The 18299-nt window shown below is 41.1% G+C and overlaps 1 protein-coding gene across 6 annotated transcripts in view; it reads left to right on the top strand.

Moving 5' to 3' along the window:
* The window catches only part of FHIT (fragile histidine triad diadenosine triphosphatase), a 1455268-nt gene that overhangs the window by 1176665 nt on the left and 260304 nt on the right, over positions 1-18299 (top strand). For all 6 annotated transcript variants that reach the window (XM_082663608.1, XM_082663605.1, XM_082663607.1 and 3 more), the window contains 2 exons: positions 8911-9056; positions 11480-11509. In XM_082663608.1, coding sequence (XP_082519734.1) covers positions 8911-9056; positions 11480-11509 — 176 coding nt within the window. The remainder of the gene's footprint in view (positions 1-8910; positions 9057-11479; positions 11510-18299) is intronic.

Raw genomic sequence — 18299 nt, 5'->3', positions numbered from 1 at the left:
CACGACTCCTTGGCCAGAATGCCTTCAGCTTCACCCAAGCACAAGGATACAGGAAGTATAATCCTGTCATGTGCCTGGAATGGCAAGAATGGAAATCGTGAGCCAGTTTCACTAATGACTGCCATGTTCCATTTGATGTATTTTAATGCTCAGCTTCTCAGCATATTTCACTAGGCAGAAGGCCCTCTTGCTTTGCTCATATGATTCGTAGGATATTTACTCTACTTTTTGGTTAAAAAGCTGAGATCTTCAGGCATCTCTGTGTGTAGGTAAAGGAGGCTCAGTAGTCCCCACATCCTTTGGAACAGTTGTCGTATGTAGGGTTCTGCAAAAAAAGAAAAAAAAAAATAGTCTTACTGTTTAAAGAAAAAAAAAAGCATATGAGAAATGCTGCTTAGTATGTCTCTCTTTTTTTTTTAAGTCAGAATGCACGTTAGTACATGATACATCCTGATGAGTCCTGCTGTAAAGAAACCTATTTTGCCTCATTTCATTCAGTGTTTCTTAATCTTCTTTGACTACACAATATTTTTTTTCTTCTATCATGTGTAATAACATCTCATGGAAGCAGTGTTCTGGGGAACCACTGTAGTAAACACTGCACTAGGTACCTGGAGACTTTTATCACCTTGGGAAGCATTGAAACAGCATGGACAATTTTACTGCTTGGCCCAGGATTCTCACTTTAGAACTGTGTGACCTTGGATATATAGTATCACTTTTTTTGACCTTTGCTTCTGAATGTGGATAAATGGGGGTGATATTATCTACCTCAATGCATTGCTGATTATCACTAGGACGTAATAGGCCGCAAACAAATGTTGTATATTCTCTCCTTCCCTTACTGATATCATTTACTTTCTCCCACATATTTAGTTTAATATAAGCATGTAACTTTTTTTCCAATTCTGATTCTCTTAGGGTAATCAATACAGGATTCTTTTGCCTTGAAATATTCACAGACGATGCGAAATTTAAACCAGAGAATCTGCACCAGAGTGCATCCCGGCTGCGGGCTCCTCTTTCATTTTACTTTCTCTGAAAGCCACCCATTTACTTCTCTGTACGAATATGATTCTCCCCTCTAAGCATCCAGATCGGTGCAGAAGTTTGGGGATTGCTCAGGGCAGATCTGCCAGGGGAAAGATACCTGATTTCCTCTCCCACAGTTGACTAAGGACTTGCTGTATCTTTGGCCCAAAGCATTCTCCAGGACACAACATGAGAATTCTAGAAGATACTTGTGAGGTGCTTGCATTGAGATCCAGGTATGAGCAGAATACTATCATTAGCTTAATTACATTGTGCTGGAATGTATCATACTCTGCAAATTAAATTTGCTTAAAATTACATTCATGCCATTTATGCTTGTGGTTGATGAATATTCTATGAAGTCTTGAGTTACTGAAGTGGGTTTGTTAATATCCCATAAAGAAAGGTGTGGCCCAAACTGTCAAGACGCTTCTTCAGAATTGTATTGGTTCATTTTTTGGACAATATTTCTACCTTTCTGCTTAAAAAAAAAAAAAAAAATCACAGAATTACCTACATTGCGAGTAGTAGATTACTTTTGAGATGCCACCTACTTTGATTCAAAACTCTGCAACTGTGCCACTTAAATCAATTGAATCTTTTCTCAGAAATACCTCACAGTCATCCTGGTGTTGTTTTTTGAAGTGACATTAAGAATTATTTTAAACATTTGCAAGGACTAGGATTATTTATTAGAGCAAATAATGCGTTACGCGGGGTCTACAGAAGTCTGCAATGCAAACTGGAAAGTTCCTTGTTTGTCCTTAAACTACATACTCATCTACAGTAGACATGAATACAGACTCTTCTTTTTTTATTAGTTCAGAAGAATGACTCATTCTTCATCATATTATTTGATGTCAACTTATTCCATATTCATATATACACATGCTAATCGGCTTCATTGGGATCAGTGATATTTTGATGGTTTGATTTCTTTTAGTGACTTTTCTATTCTGAATCCCTAGAGTAGATCAGATTTGGCAAAATAGATGGGAGCAAGTCTGAGCAACTCTGAGAATAATATTCTGCTGTTGTCTTTAACATCATCTGAATCAGTACATTTCCATTTCTGTGTCATGACTCTATATTTAAATATTTCATATTTGTCATGGAAATGCTCATAAAAATTATTTTTTAAATCATCAGTTATTATCTTTGATGAGCAAATTTCAAACTTATCAAATTTTTTGGAATAACAGTGTAGCAACATAATGATCATTTGATATTGTTGGGACAGTTCTCACTTTTACAGCATCTCATTTTGTTCTTGATTCCACCAGACCTTTGCAGTTGTTTTTGTGGTTCACGACAGTTGTTGGCTATCAGCTGGGGTACCTTAGTTCTCTTTCACTTGGCTGTTGTCTCCAGTAGCCTAGCTGGACTTTTTCCACAGCGTGTTGGTCTCAGAGTTCCAAAAAGACAGAAAAAACAGAAGTTGCAACGTCTGTTAAGGCCTGACCTTGGAAAATCACATAGCAACACTTTGATCACATTCCACTGGTCAAAGCAAGCCACAGGCCAGTCCAAACTCAGTGGGAAGGGAAATAGACTCCAACTTTTGGTGAGAGGAGCCGCAAAGTCACTTTGCAAAGGGGCATGTCGGATGGGAGGGATTCTTGTGCTAATGTTGGTGAATAAGCTACCACAGTGTCTTCAGGTGTTTCATTGGTGTAAAGATTCCATTTCATTTCTTTCTTGCATTGTGTGTATCCTGAACTGGCTGTGTGTCAGCAAGAGTTCAGCACAGGGTCTGGTATGTTGCCATGTCACTTTAACGTGGCAAAAACACCCTACATGTTCATGCAAAAGGACAGAGACAGTCACTTCTGGGCTGGTGGTGAGAGTGGAGAAGAAGAGGGAAAGAAAAGGCATTACCCAGTTTCTGGTAGTCCTTGGTGATATAAATGACGCTATGAGAAAGTCAGTGGCTCCCAATAATTAGACTGTCCAACAGGCAATGGGATCTTCAGTGTGTCTGACAGCCTGACTCATAGACATAGACTGTAATACCTAATCTTCCTCCTATCTGTCAACCCAGGGGAGCCCGAGTTACCTTGAAGAAACTGAAGCTCAAAGCTGGAAAAGGGCAAAAATTCAGGCTCTGCATCCCTCTTACTTCCTACCGCTGATAAAGATGGTTCTCTCATTCTTGATCCCCTTGTTCACAGTTCCCTGTTAGAACCAGGGCATTCTCAGGGCTTCCTTTGCCCAGCACTGAGGCTGCCTTCCACCGTGGGGCTGTACGTCCCCTCTGCTTTCTTCATTTGAGGCTGGGTTTTTCTCAGGCAGTTAGCAGTTTTGCACAGTCTGTTTGTATTTCATGAAGTGTGATTCTCTTCCATGAACAGAAGGACTCTGCGAATAGAGGGCACACTTTTAATGAGAGGACCGTCAGAGACTGAGTCATGAAAGCTATACAAAGTGTAACATCACAATGCTATGCTTAATAACATGGACTTTGGAATCAGACAGATTTGGGTTGAATTCTAGTTTTAGTCTCCTACGGAGTGTACTGTCTTGCACAGATTTCTTATTTTCTGTAAGCTGTAATTTCCTCATCCGCAAAATAGGAATTATAATAGTCCTCCATTGGTTTGTTGGAAAGGTGAAATCAACGAGAGTCCATATATAAATGAAACGGTGATTTTGGCCAAAGGAAGAATACCCGACAACTTTCTTTGATGCATAAATTGCTAGGCCATTTTCAAGGATAGGTTTTGGTCCAAATTTGGAGAAATAGTTTCTGATTTTAGAAAATGGGAATGCAGGACCATCCTGAAAAGTTTGTCTAACACCCCTAGGCAGAGTTAGATCCTGACTTCTCTATGCTCCCACAACATTCTGTACTGATTTCTATCAATAGCACTCATCTCTCAGCGTCGTATGATCTGTTTATGCTACATGATAGTTGGGGATAATAGAGTGTGAACACTTCAAGGTCAGTTACTCTGTCACATTCATCTTGGCATCCTAAATTTTCACACAGACGCTGGACTGAAAGGAGGCTGTGGTTGTGGGGTGGATGGATGAGTGAGTTGCCAGCCAGCCCTCTGTTTGGTTCACTCTCCTGTTTGTGAAGTCCGCTTTAAATCTCATCTGCACTAAAAAGTCTTCTTTGATTTTCCTCTGCTATGAGAAATCCCTTTGTCGACCATAGGAACTAAATCATAATTATTGACCTTCTCTTCTTTAAAAAAAACTGTTATTACTAAATGAATGTGTTTCCTTTAGACTATAGGGAGAGGCCAGATCCCATTTGATAATCTCTTTCACAGGCTTTCAGACATAATGAGTACTGGATAAACATATTAAATTCAATTGAGTAGATTACCTTCTTTGAGGGTTCTCATGCACGTTGGCTAAAAAGTCTCTTCAGAGGTGTTAATTCTACGCAGAGAGGACCCAGGGATAAGTGTGTTCTTGTAGCCCATGCGCAATATGGGATTTGCCCGCTAGCAAGGCCTAAGAGTCTCCAAATTAAATTATATGGCACCTGTGATATTACCTTAAAACAACTGGCATATAAACAGTGGCAGAAGAATTTCAAGAGCCGTCTGCTGTTCTTCAAAATTAATTTGCTTTCCCTGAGTTGCTTGTCTAGGAACAACATGGAGCACATGGTACCTACCATCTTTGGGTAATATGGTATTTTCTTCTAAGGCTTGTGCACTTATTTTGAGGAAATAATTGTATTCTCAGAAGAATTTGTGAATAACACTGTTTTGGTTCTCTCACGTGTTTGAAGATCACATGCTTCCTTTTTCCATTTGGTATTGGCAGAAACTCCTTGAGTTGTAATGGGGAGTAATACTCATGATTTATCTATGTGGTGTCAATACCACAACACATTTTATGGTTGTGATTAGTCTCTCAAAGCATCAGAATTATTACAGAGTCATGAAAATGTTCTACTGTGTTGACATATTTTTCTTAGAAAGGTAATTTTTTTAAGATACGTAATATTTTTCGAATATGCTATTAAGATAACATTGTAGTCCTCAATTTAGGAAAAGAGGAATACCCTCCCCCCACAATACTTTCAGTTTCCTTTACTTAATTTTTTTCTGATGTGATTCCTCTAAATCAAGGGCTGACACTTCAAGGCCCACGGGCCAAATCTGGCCAGGCTCCTCTTTTTGTATATAAAGGTTTCCTGGGATATAGCCACACCTGTTTGTGTTCGTATTATCCATGGCTCCTTAGGCATATGGCCCACCAAACCTAAAATATTTACCATCTGGCCCTTTGCAGAAGAAGTTTGCTGATCTGCTTTGACTTCTTTATGAACCTCTTTATATTTTCAGGTAGCCATGGGATAATTCATCCCAGGCAGAGGTTCCCCATGGTTACTCTAGAACCCTTGCCTTATTCAGGTGCCCCAGGTCCCCACTGCATTGGGCAGCCCTCTGTGCTTCTTATCTGTGCCCCTGATAGTACTGCGGTTGTGTATTTCAGTGCCTGTCTCCCGGACCGGAAGGACAGGAACACCTTCTTATTCTCCTTTGCTGTTCCCAGAGCCTAGTACAGTGTCCACACTTAAGTGATGCTCATTGTTCATTGAAGGAACAAATGAGTTACACGTCTCAGTCACAATATAAAGCAGCATTTTAATAGGTACAGTTTATCTGAGACTCTGAGTATTGTAGAAACTACTTCTTTCTAGTTATAAAAGGGTTTTTTAAAAAGGCTTTTACCTTCACAATTTTATTTCCTTTGGGCTCATGTGAAAATTAGTTTATGTTAAAAATGAGTTTACATTTCTCCAGTTTTCATCTAACATTAGTTCTAACCATCTTAAGGATAAACTTCTTTGAATTAAAAAAAATATATTGCAGACTATCTCAATCTTGTATAGATGATTGAAAAGTAAATGAATGTCATCTCCATTTTGTCAGGGTTTTAGTACTCAGAGGTGGCTGATACAAGGGTCTGGTTTATTATTTATTCTCTCATTCCAGCAAGACTTCCTAAGCATCTCTGGTGTTGTAGGTGGTGGTGAAAGAGCAATAAACAAGACAAAGCCTTTACTTTTGTGGAGCTTCCTTTCTCATCTGGGTACATAGTAACCAGCCAAGAAAACCACCAGCTGGTGGCAGGGGGGCTGTGAAAAGATTAAAATAGGGTGATATAAGAGTGAGTAAGCAAGTAGCAGTTTAAAGTCCCTAGCAGCTAATTGTTCTTTTGAGAGAGTGGCATTGGAACTAGGTTCTGAATGATAAGAAAGAAGCGGCCATGTGAAGATCAGGGGGAATTGATCTAGGCAGAACAAATAACCAGGACAAAACCCCCAAATCTAGGAAGGAGCTTAGTGTGTTTGAAGAACAGAAAGAAAGCAAATATGGCAGATGTATAGTATGCTAGAGAGGAGTGAGGAAAAAGAGGCTCAGGAGGTAGGTAGGCATCAGTCAGGATGCAGCCTACGGTGAGATTAAGGCTCAGGCTCTTGTCTTCTCTGGTTGTAAAGGAACTGAGGGAAGACGGTTGATGCTGACTGTCTCATGCCCAGTTAGTGCCCAGAATGGCCCCAGGGAGTGTGACGGTTAGCGAATCTGCTACTGGCCAGGTCAGCTTCTCACACTGCAACCAGAGGCTCCAGAGCCCCACGGTGTGTAATGCCAGACCCAGCTACCTCCGTGTAGAGTGACGTGGAACCCACCTGGGTGGCCATTTCTAGGTTGAGATGGCTGTTTGGCCGTCCTCTGGGTCCCAACAGAACAAAGACAGTGATCACCCACATGACCACCTGCAGAAGTAAGCACCCTTGAGAGTAATCTCCATTTCATCTTATTTTTTCCTTCAAAATGTCTGTGTGATATGCAGATAAGATGACCTTTTAACAAAAGGTTGGGTTGCAGGGAATATTATGTCAGGACAATGTTGCCTAAATGGGTTGCTGAAAAATATTCGCCTAAATGAGAATGTGCTTAGCCGTTGAAATCTTTTGTGATATGTTGTATTTCTATATTAATATTCAGTTACAGTAAAAAATGTATGTGATGTATCACCCTGCGGTTAGGTATGTACAGGATAGAACATCTCACACGTTCAACCATTTTGGTTCCGTTCCATAAACAGTTTGATTCGTTAAACTCGGGTCAAGCTGATTCTTAGCACCGGGTAAGAAAATGGACAGGTAATAAGATACAGTTTTTTATGGCATTGGAAAAAACGTTTCAGATGTCATCGATATTACTAAAGTAACGTTAGACACAAAGATTGCCAGATTCATTCCATCAGTTTTCACAGTAAGCAGTTGTTTCAATAGAATGTTATTCCCTTCCCAACCTAGTTGCTGTGTGCAGACATAGCCAGCCACAGTAATTATGAATATTGTTGGAAGCTTGCAAAATTGTCATCTTGCTGTGGTTTGGTGAAGTCAGAGCCTAAGGGAGGGTGTAAATTAAAGCAGGGAGGAGGAAGATGGGGAAAGGGCTCTTTTAACAGCAAAAAAAGCAACTCAGTGGGAGTGGAGGCTGGCAATCAGCTCAGACGAAATGAAAGGAAATTCTCCATTTCTAAATGGTTCATTGACCCATGATAATAAAGCAGCCCTTCCAAAGAAGGATAATTATCTTTTTAAGTATCAGATGCCCTGTGGGTGAAGGCCTCCCTGCTCCTCTCTTGAAAAATGAACTCAGATTAAACAAATACTCGTTCTCCTAGTTCACCATTGACATAAATTTCCTGATTATGAGCAAAATTAATCAGTTTTCCCTCTCTTTTTCCCCCTGTCTTATGGAAATGAGGCCCGCCCAGCTGAGCTCAGTGCATTTCCCCTTGGGTCCTGAGTCCTACCAATAGTGTGGTGGGCTAAAATGTTTGATATTCTGGTGAGACTAGCAACTGTAGACTTGTGGTTTTATTATGCCCCTTAGCTGCTTGGCTCAAAGCAGAAGCCTGTTCTTTTAAAACAAGAAAAACGAAAGAAACAGAAAAGAACATTAGCTTTTTTTCTCCTGCTGGTACCTGAAAACTCAACAAAAATTAATGTAGCTTGTGCGTGTATACACATGTATGTGTATATGTCTATATGTGTATACCATACATTTATGAGTTCAAATACAAAAAGGAACTGAAACGTTATTGATGATGTGACGCTGAATGTTTATTTGCTACCAACAAATGATCAAACTTGCATCCTTTTTCTCTAGAATATGTTATTTGTTCAGACCAATAATGTAAATATGTTGATTTGTCTGACTAATAGAATACATTAAGATGGCTTCATTCGCACAAGCAGACACCCCTTGTTTTAACTTAATGATTTGCCTTCAACTGCCTTCTTGAATTCTTAGTCATCAGTTTGAGGAATGCTTGTCATCAGCTGCTTAACCGTGTGGCACATCTCCTTGTTGTAAATGAAGTTCACTGAACATTTTCAGAATCTCTATACTCCTTTTAAAAATAAAATACTCTTGTCTTTTGATTACATATTTCTCTACAGAGATATTGAAATTAAAGTTTTGATTGTGACGCTCTTCCTAGAAAAACCAACTGAATATTCCAGTTGCTTTTCCAACCCAGGGCCTTTGACTGCTTGAGAATAGGGGTCAGGAGATAACGGTCCAGAATAGATCCTGCCTCATGGCCTAATTATTTCAGCCAGGACTTAAGTCTCTCTGAACACTGATGTCTTTGTCTCTTAAGAGAATTTCTTCAGTGCGCCATAGCTTCTCCTTTAAAGTATAATGAACCGTTTGTAAGCTCTCTTTGAACTCCTTGGAGTTCAGTGGTTGGTAAATATTTGTTCTTTTATTCCTTAGCCTTTGCGAGTTCAGGCCCTGGGCCAAGGGGCTTCAAGCCTGTGGGTATAAACTTCTTGGTAAAAATGGTCCCTAAAGCAAGCAGAGTATACCTTAACAGACCTCACTGCAGATGTCCTCGTGTGTCCCCTCCGGCCAGTGGAGCGCTTCCGAGACCTGCATCCCAATGAAGTGGCCGACCTGTTCCTGGCAGCACAGAGAGTCGGGACGGCAGTGGAAAAGCATTTCCAGGGCACCTCTCTCACCTTTTCCGTGCAGGTGAGTGTACAGACAGCTCGCTCATCCAGGGCCACCCTACTATCCACAAGGCTCCGACGTGGCCTTGGTGAACAGGGTGGAATACCAGCGGAGGCAACGCGCGCAGGGTTGTTGACCAAGCAGCTGGCAGTACTGGACGTGTGATGTATGTGATGAGCATGAAGACATTCCAGATCTTTTATTGGAACTGGGGCTGGACATGTCATTTTGATTCCAGGAGAAATATGTTTTGAGCCCTGCTCTATTTCTAGGGGAATAGAGATATGCAGGTTAGGTAGGGCCTCCCCCTCACAAGGCTGACCTTTTTAATTCAAGCCCCAGTGATTGATTATGGATTGCTGATGGTACGAAGCTGGATTGATGGAGTGTTCGGTGTGGCCTCCTTCCTGGTAAAGAAGCTAGACCCCCAATCCCTAGAGATCTTTAGGCCGAGTTTGAGCCAACGCTTGTCAGTGTGGGAGGAGGAGGTCGGCGGTGGGTCATCAGCTGTGGGAACTGAGTGAATCTTCAGGTAGTAATATACCATGAGTCCCTTCCTATCGCCCATGGAAAGGGCTGCGGGTATCTATACGTAATTAAAGCCCTGTGTGCTTGAGATTTGATGACTCTCCAAAAACCCTTTGGAAAGAAGTGGATGGTTTCATGATGCAAGAACTTGTCCTCAGTGCTTTAGGCAAACCGGATGTTTATCATCCTCCCTCTACCCTCCTCAGCTCTCCACCGTAGACCTTAAAAGAGAACAGATAGAGAAGGCCACCGTTTTCAGGTCGTGAAAGACTCTGACTAGAAATGTTCATCTGCTTTTTTTTTTTTATTTATTGGCCGCGCCATGCGGCCTGCGGAATCTTAGTATCCCGACCAGGGATTGAACCTGTGCCCCATGCAGTGGAAGCAAGGAGTCCTAACCACTGGATGACCAGGGAATTCCCTCATCTGCATTCTTTAAAAAAAAACTTTTGCCACCATGTCTGTGTCAAGAGTATCTAAACTTCCTTGTAAAATACTGTGTGTGGGGTGTGTTGTGTGTGTGTGTCTGTCTGTCTGTCTGTCTGTGTGTATTGTGTATCAACCCCTTTGAGTCACCTTCAAGCAGGTAGTTAAGCTCAGGGTGGGTTTATTAAGCTGATGCTGCAAATCATGTTTCCAGAGAGACCAAATGAAGGCAACTGGGTGAAGACATCTGTCAGTGTTTAATGGAATACTAGAAGAAAATTCACATTCATAGGAAATGGCCAGTGCTGGTTATCTAACATGATTTGCTAGAAACTTAATTCCAAAAGTATAGAAACTCATGTTAAAAAATATAGAAACTGTTGCTATTATATAAAGCACTTAGAGTACTTTCATATATGTGGTGTTTTCAAACTTTTTAAAACTTTAACGTACAGTAAGGTATATATTTATTTCACAATCATATATTTCCCTCTCCCCCTACAGACATGTAGATAAAGGAAACAGAAACTTCACAAAGCAGTGTTTACCTATTCTGTACAGTCTAATAGTTTTTGTTCTGTTATCTGATTTCTTTTGTCTTCAGTGCTGGTCACAGCCCATCAAGTTGACTTTATGACCCACTAATAGGTTGAGACTCCAAGTTTGAAAACCACTGATTACACAGGTCTGCTTAATCTTCGCCATAGCAGGGCAAGAATTCTCACCCCAAGTAGTTTGGATCTTAGAAGTAGAAAGCCTTAACCTAAATTTTCAGAGTTGTCATTCCATTTTGAAATTTCTGATTGTAGAAACATTGCATGTTCTGCTGTTCCCAACCAGCTGAGCGCTTACTTGCTTCTGCTTTGTATTGTGGCTGGTGACTAGACGAGTTTGCTTATTTAACTAAGCAAGTAGTTCTGTTGGGCTTCAGAAAGCCGAGGGAAGGACCCAGGATGGGAAAAGAGCTCAGCTACAATAAACACTTGCACCTTTTCTCCCAAGGTCAGAAGAGCCAGAAAGGGCCCACTCTTGGGTGCTCCTTCTACACGAGACAGCCCACATTCTTGCTTCTTCCTTAATGGGTTATGTTTATAGCAATTTCCTGAGGAGAGACTTAAAGTTATCAGGCATTAATTAAGCTACATCTGGTTTCAAGATAACCAAAAGGTGTGGTGCTTCACTTCCCCAAATATTTCCAGTCTTCCTTTAATGCAATTAAAACCATAGCCAAAAGCAAAGAGCATGAAAAGTAGGAAAGGGGTTCACTCACTGGATAATTTATATCATTTTTATACATAACTTCTTACTCTCAAGCGGAAATGGAGAACTCTTGGGCCCCGTACCTTCGAAGCGAATGGTCCCCATGAGGAAACTATAAATTAACACACAATGAAATTGGATCTAAATTATTAACAGGCAATATTTCTGAATAAGCAGGAGATGCCATCTATCTGTTCTCACCTGTCTTTTTTTTTTCCCCCTATTTCTAGGATGGCCCCGAAGCCGGACAAACTGTGAAGGTGAGTGCTTATTATATGCATACAAATTAATAGGGGGCGATTACGAGAACTAATAAAAAATCACACTGAGTCATTTGGAGCACATTGCTGCTTCATTATGTTATCTTCGAGGTCAGAGAGAGCCTTGGTGTTGGAGCTATAAATCGTGACATTGTAAACTTTGCCAAGCAATATGTTTCACATTCGTTTACAAGACATTTACCTTTTGTAGTAAAATTATTATTGTTCAAATGCTAAAACAGAAACTAAATCATGGAGTCCTGAAACAGAAACGGAAGTCAAACGAGTTCATGGGAGGTAGTGTCTAGGAAACAGGACGTACGCCGCATGTGGATTGGTGGGTCTCCTGTTAAGCCTGCGCCTCTGTGGCAGCCTTCTGGTTCTCTACACTGTATATTGTTGCTTTGCCATTGCTGAGTGGAGGGCTCACAGATATGGTGGCCCCATGGTTGTCCCTTCACTCCTCACCCGTTGCTTCCCTCTGTTCGCTTCCTTTCCACCCACACACCTACTCTTTTCCTCCCTTCGTACTTAATACCAAAGTTCAACGTAATGGAGTCAGTGGAGCTCAAAAATGAGTTTTTAAGTGTGCCAGAGACGGAAGGAAGATTTATCAGCATAGTCTCTGCTTCCCTAATAAAGTAAAAGAAAAGAATAAAATCCTGGCTGATTCTGAAGCTGCGTTTCAGCCCCCTTCATACAAACGCAAATGCCTGTGCAGTTAGTTCCTACACCTAAATCATAGAAGAGGCCTTTTTATTCTTTTTCTTTTCTTTTTTTCGTGTTAGAAATCTGCAGCAAGTCTAACTGGGGTGCTTATGTTACGTTTTGCGAAACAAGATTTTATGGCTTTGAGACTGGCTGTGAGTGAGGAAGGTAATGCTTGGTACCAAACAATGCCAGCTAAACATCATCCTCTTTTGATATTTGTCTGCATATGGTTTTAATGCTTAACATAGCTACCGTGGGACTTTTATAATAGAATCTCTGGGAAATACTTTTGAGGAGCAAACGTCCTACAGAGATGGCCACCAAATTCCTTATGATAAAAAAGAGCGAGCCTTGCTCCAGACACACAGTGTGATAAGGACAGAGGGGCTTCACAGCTTTCCCCCACCTCCGTGCCAGGCTTCTAAACATGCCGATGCTAAAAAAAAAAAAAAAAAAAAAAAAAAACGGAACAGTGTAATACGGTAGCTTCGTTTTGCAATTGCTTTTGGAAATACAAAATGTAAATGTTTAAACCTGGTTGCTAGATTTTTTTTTTCTTTTTAAAGAACATTTATTTATTTATTTGACTGCACCGGGTCTTATGCGGCACACGGGGGCACGCAGGATCTAGTTCCCTGACCTGGGAACGAACCTGGGCCTCCTGCATTGGGAGGGCAGAGTCTTAACCGCTGGACCACCAGGGAAGTCCCACTAGATTTTTTTTAAAATCAATATTGAAATATAAATTACAACACCACCAGATTAGTTAGGTGCTTTGTGCAGTATCTATTTGATGAAATTCCTTCAGCCATTGAAAGTAACGCTGCAGAGGCATAGCTAGTAACATGGGAGAAATTCAAACCGTGTCAAGGGGCATGCAGAGATTAATAGTCTGCACAACATAAACATATCTGAAATTTATATGAATATATAGGTTCTATGATCTCAAAATTTTATTTTGGGAATCTGAATGGGACGTTAATCTAAACGGGGCATTTTCCTAGACAGGCAGGCACTGAATAGAGACAAAAAGTAGATTAGTGGTTGCCAGCGGCTGGAGGAAGAAGGGAAGGAGAAATGACTACTACCAGGTAAGAGTTTCTTTTTAGGGTGATAAAAATATGGAGTTAGTGGTGATGGTTGTGCAACATTATGGATATTTTTAAAACCCACTGAATCGTACATTTTTAAATGGTAAATTTTATGTTATTTGAGATATATCTCAATTAAGAATGATAATAAAAACCCCCAACAAACACCAAGTCTAGCAGGGCTGAGCACCCTGGCTGCAGACTCTCTGACTCTAGTACTGACTACTTTTTCATGTCCCAGTGATCGGGCCAAAAGTTTTAATGGTTTTGTTAGCTTTGATGGTGGGGTGATGGAGTAATTTTTGGAGTATGGCACTCATATATAAGTTGTTGAATGTGGTTCTTATCATCACTGCCATTGTCATTTAGCTTAAGTTGATTTTTTTTTACAGTTCTTTTTTTTAATTGGCAGATTATGTTCTTTTGAACATCTTTCAGTTGTTTCCTATATGATCCCTAATTTCCCCCATATGAATTAGCAGGGCCATCTCTATTACACAAAATCGTTTGTGTAATATTAAATGGCTAAAAGAAAACATCCATATGCATGTGACCTTTGAATAGCAGGAGTTTGAACTGTGAGGGTTCACTTATACAGGAACTTTCTTCAGTAGTAAATACTACAGTACTACAGATAAGTGGTTGGTTGAATGTGCAGATGCATAACTGCGTGTATGGAGGGCTGCCTCTGAATTATACACGGATTTTCTACTTCGAGGGAGGGTCGCAACTCCTAACCCCCAAGTATTAAGGGTCAGCTGTACATAAAACTAAAACCTCAGTGGATGGCAAAGTTTTGAAAACTGTCCTTTTAGACCAAGTCTACATATCACAAGTTGTCTAATCTATTTTTTCTAAGTGTGATTCTTATAATACCTTCCAACCATTCTTATGCTACCTACCTGAGAATTAATTTTGATGTTACGTTAATAAAGAGGTTGATTCTGTTTTTATTCTAAATTTCCTGATTTAGAATCTTTGTGTTTGGGGCTTGGGAATCTTCATTGTTAACAAGCACGCCTCATGATTCTTCTCAGAATGTAAATATTTACCAGCCTTGCTGCTTTATGGTGATAAAGTAGTAGGTGGGGATGGCCACATAACCTTGATCCAAGGAAGCCAGGAGACAGCCCCTCCAGGGAGTAAAGCTAAGCAGCAGTGAGTGGTGGCGTGAAGCGAGATCTTAATCCCCTGCCCAGGAATTGAACCTGGGGAGCCTGGATGAAAACCAGGAATCCTGGCCACCACACACCCTGGGTCTTGTCCCCAGTGAAAAATGCATTTCTCATGGAAGCAAAAACTGTAAAAACAGGTACAAGTTTATTATTAGAGACATAGCACAACAACAGGTGGGAGAGCACACAGAAACAGTTTGTTTTAGTTAGGATAGAAGCAAGGCGAGATGCACACCCGAGAGGAAGGGTGTGGGCGTCCTCCCGAATGAGGAGAAGCCAGGAAAGAGGTGGTTAGGTCATTCATATAGGGCAGTTCTTCTGGGTCTTTGTTTACCTTTGGCCAATTACCTGGTTTCTATTTCCACACCTGCCCTGCCCTAGGACCCTCCCCAACGTGCGTGTGCAACGTTTTTCCAAGGTGGATTTCAGCCCAGAGGTCTATAGGACGGCCTTAGCATCACCTATTATGGGGTGTGCCCCCTCCTTTTGACCCCCAAGGAGCCTTTCTGCGCATGTGCAATGTTTCCCTTGCCTCAAGGATGGGAAATGTATAACCTCTTGATCTTTTAGCAGAGTTTAGCCCCTCTCTGTCCCTGCCATAAAAGTGTCCAATGTCCGGTTATCTACCCTATTCCTGTTGTTGTTTCTTATATCAAAGTGCAGATCTCGAAATACAGAGAGGAGTCTGCTCATAAGTATGTAGTCGGGAGCCAGTTTGTCTCTTGCCTCAGGAAACGTAAACAAGGGTCTGATAATGAATGTCCGGCCTGAAGCCCATCTTCTTCTCACCCCAGGAAGTGTGAACAGGATCCGGCCAGTTATCAATGTCTAGCCTGGGGCCCATCTACCTCCTGCCTCAATGCCACATGGTCAGTATTTAGCGGCCAGGTTTTGAAAGCTACAAATCATGAGTAAGCATTTCAGATTTTGAAATTCACACAGTTGAACATTATAAGGCATTATCTGACGGCCTGCCACGGAAAACGCAGTGACTCTTTTCTTTCTCTTTGCTTCTGTGTCTGACTCTTGGTGCCCCGCCTGACGCCTGGGCCCTAAACCATTTTTGTCTCATGTTGGGTGGTAAGAGCAATAAGCCCAGCAATGATCCCTTCCCTTGCTGTTGTTAGCGGAAGTGCACCACTGAGCGAGCCTCTTGAACGTGGCGCCCCTTTAGGGCTTTTTTGTTTTGTGGGCTTTAAATTCTTCTTTGCAAAGAACAAGGGTGGCCTAGCTTATTCAGTAAGGCATTTGTAACAAAAGGGAAATATCAAACTAAAAATGTGACCTCTTTTATTTATTTTTTTGTGGTATGCGGGCCTCTCACTGCTGTGGCCTCTCCCGTTGCGGAGCACAGGCTCCGAACGTGCAGGCTTAGCAGCCATGGCTCACAGGCCCAGCCGCTCTGCTGCATGTGGGATCTTCCCGGACCGGGGCACGAACCCGTGTCCCTTGCATCGGCAGGCGGACTCACAACCACTGCGCCACCAGGGAAGCCCTAAAAATGTGACCTCTTATTTCTCGATTGTTTATTAACTCTCCCGTTTAAGTCTAAAAGTAGGAGGGCACTGCTGTCCACCAGGTGATTATGGCAGCAATTTTGATATCCTGCAGGCTTGAGAAATGATCCCTTTCTTCTGGTCTCAGCCATATATCACCATATGCATATCCATATTATCATGTACTTATACAGCCATATGTCGCTGGGTCATCAGCCTTCGCTGACCAGCCCCTCCCTTCTGAATAGCCCTCCTAAACCCTTTACTTCCTATCCCGTTTGCCTTGGTCGACTAAAAACAAAGACAAAAACCTAAAAGTTGTGAGTTGTGTTTTATTCGGGGACCTTACTGAGGACGATAGCCTGGGAAGACAGCCTCTCAGAGAGCTCTGAGGGACTGTTCCCAAGAGGTCAAAGAGGAACCAGGATATATAGGAGTTTTGCTGAAAAGAAAAAAAAAAAAAGTAGTCAAACATCAAAAGATTACTGATAATCACAAAAAAACAGACATCTCAAGTTAATGGTTTTTCAGTGCTTTTCTATGTATGGGAAGACGCAAGAGTTCAGCTCATTGATATTATTCCTTTGACTTGCGTCTTTACTATCTAAGGCCAGTATCCTGTTTTTCTCCAACTTGAATTGTCCTCAGGGCGCACTGAGGGGCCCGCTGCTGCCCTGGCTGACGGCTTGATGGCAGGCAGCATTCTTTGTTTACTAAAATGGCAGGCGACATTTTTTGTCCGTGCCTTATTTTATTTCCTTCAAGGCCCTCTTCACTGTCTTTTATTTGTTTGTGTGTTACTTTATTTTTTTCCTGTACTCATATTATTTCTTTAGTCCCTGGAGAATGTAAGCTTCGTGAGAACCTGCATCTTACCATTGTTTACCGTGGCTCTCTTGGACAGTGTGGGGAGGAAAATGGAGATGATAATGGTACTTAGCATGATAGAACAAATACTTCTAAGCTTCTAACTTCAGTTAACATGAAGAAGCAGATGATATGTCCTAGTATTTCAGTGAGCAGTCAGAGGTGTGGGTTTTCTGGAATTTCTATCGGGAATCTCTCATATTTTGGCATCACTGACAAAGGCCAGAATTTCCACTAATCAAGTTCCCAAATCATACTCCAAAATGTAATTCCAGCTAGTCAAATCATTAAGGCAATGTTCAGTCTTTTAAAAGGGATGCTACTGAATAAGTTTAATATGAGCTTTTAGAACAATTATTACGTGTGTCTTTGGGTGGGAGAGTGCTTTAGGTTATTAAAGAGAGAGATTTATGGCAGGCAGGTAATCTAGAATTTTTAAGAGCTATTTATAAAATATGCTTGCTTACACTCTTCTGTTTACGGTGCTTGACTCCTCTACTTACATATTTAACTTTATAGCGTTAATGCAGTGGGAAGTGTCTCTTATTAACTGTTGATACATTAGCCATTACTCTTTCAGGTTGCTTTGGGAAGAACAAGGAAAGGAATTCTTTAAAGAACTGTGATTTAAAAATTAAAAAAACAAACAAAGTCTTCCATTCACTGAGGAGTTTCTTTGGTCCCTTCCACAAGGAGATTTGGTAATCTTTTCAATTCATGAACTTAGAGGACACTTTAGCTCTCAAAGTCCAGGTGTTAATACACTTTGACATTAGTCAGAGGCTCCATAGGAGTATTAGCTCTACTAATTTATTAGCTGTGTAACTTTTGGTCCAGCCTCTTAACCTCTCTGAACATTCATTTCCTCATTTTTCGAATGGGTGAAACCCTATCTAATGTATTGACTGATGGTGAGCGGAAACTGATATGAAGATGTGAATAGAACGCCCAACCCACCACATCTTTTCCCTAGGACCTTATGCATATTTCTTAATTTTAATCCTACTCTCAGTTTTCTCGTCCCTAAGACAGACTGAGGTGTCACTTAGGGAGAATGTTTGTGGTACAGAGGTTGTTCATGGCCCTGCCTAGTTCACTTAATTATACACTAAATTCTCTCACTATTAATTATTGCCTTTTAGCTTAAATTCTTAAAAAAAAAACCTTTCATCTGATCATATCACTTGTGTAGTTTGAATAACTAGTTTGAACTTTTATAAAATTGACCACTTGAACATTCAGAAATCTGCCTTATTAATTGGGGTGAGAAATCTCCGCCCAGATACTTCTAACATCTGCTGTCCCCCTCAGTGGTAACGAGTAAGTTGTGCTCCTGAGCCAACAGTGTATTGAACAATTACTCGAAATAGGTTTCAGTAGGACAGAAATCTATCTGCCCCCTATGCTGGTTCAGTAGGTCTGATGTGGGACCCAGGACTCTGCATTTTAA

Source organism: Grampus griseus, assembly GCF_964374135.1.
Source record: "Grampus griseus genome assembly, chromosome: 10".
NCBI classification, from domain to species: Eukaryota; Metazoa; Chordata; class Mammalia; order Artiodactyla; family Delphinidae; genus Grampus; species Grampus griseus.
This window is presented reverse-complemented; position numbering and strand designations above follow the sequence as displayed.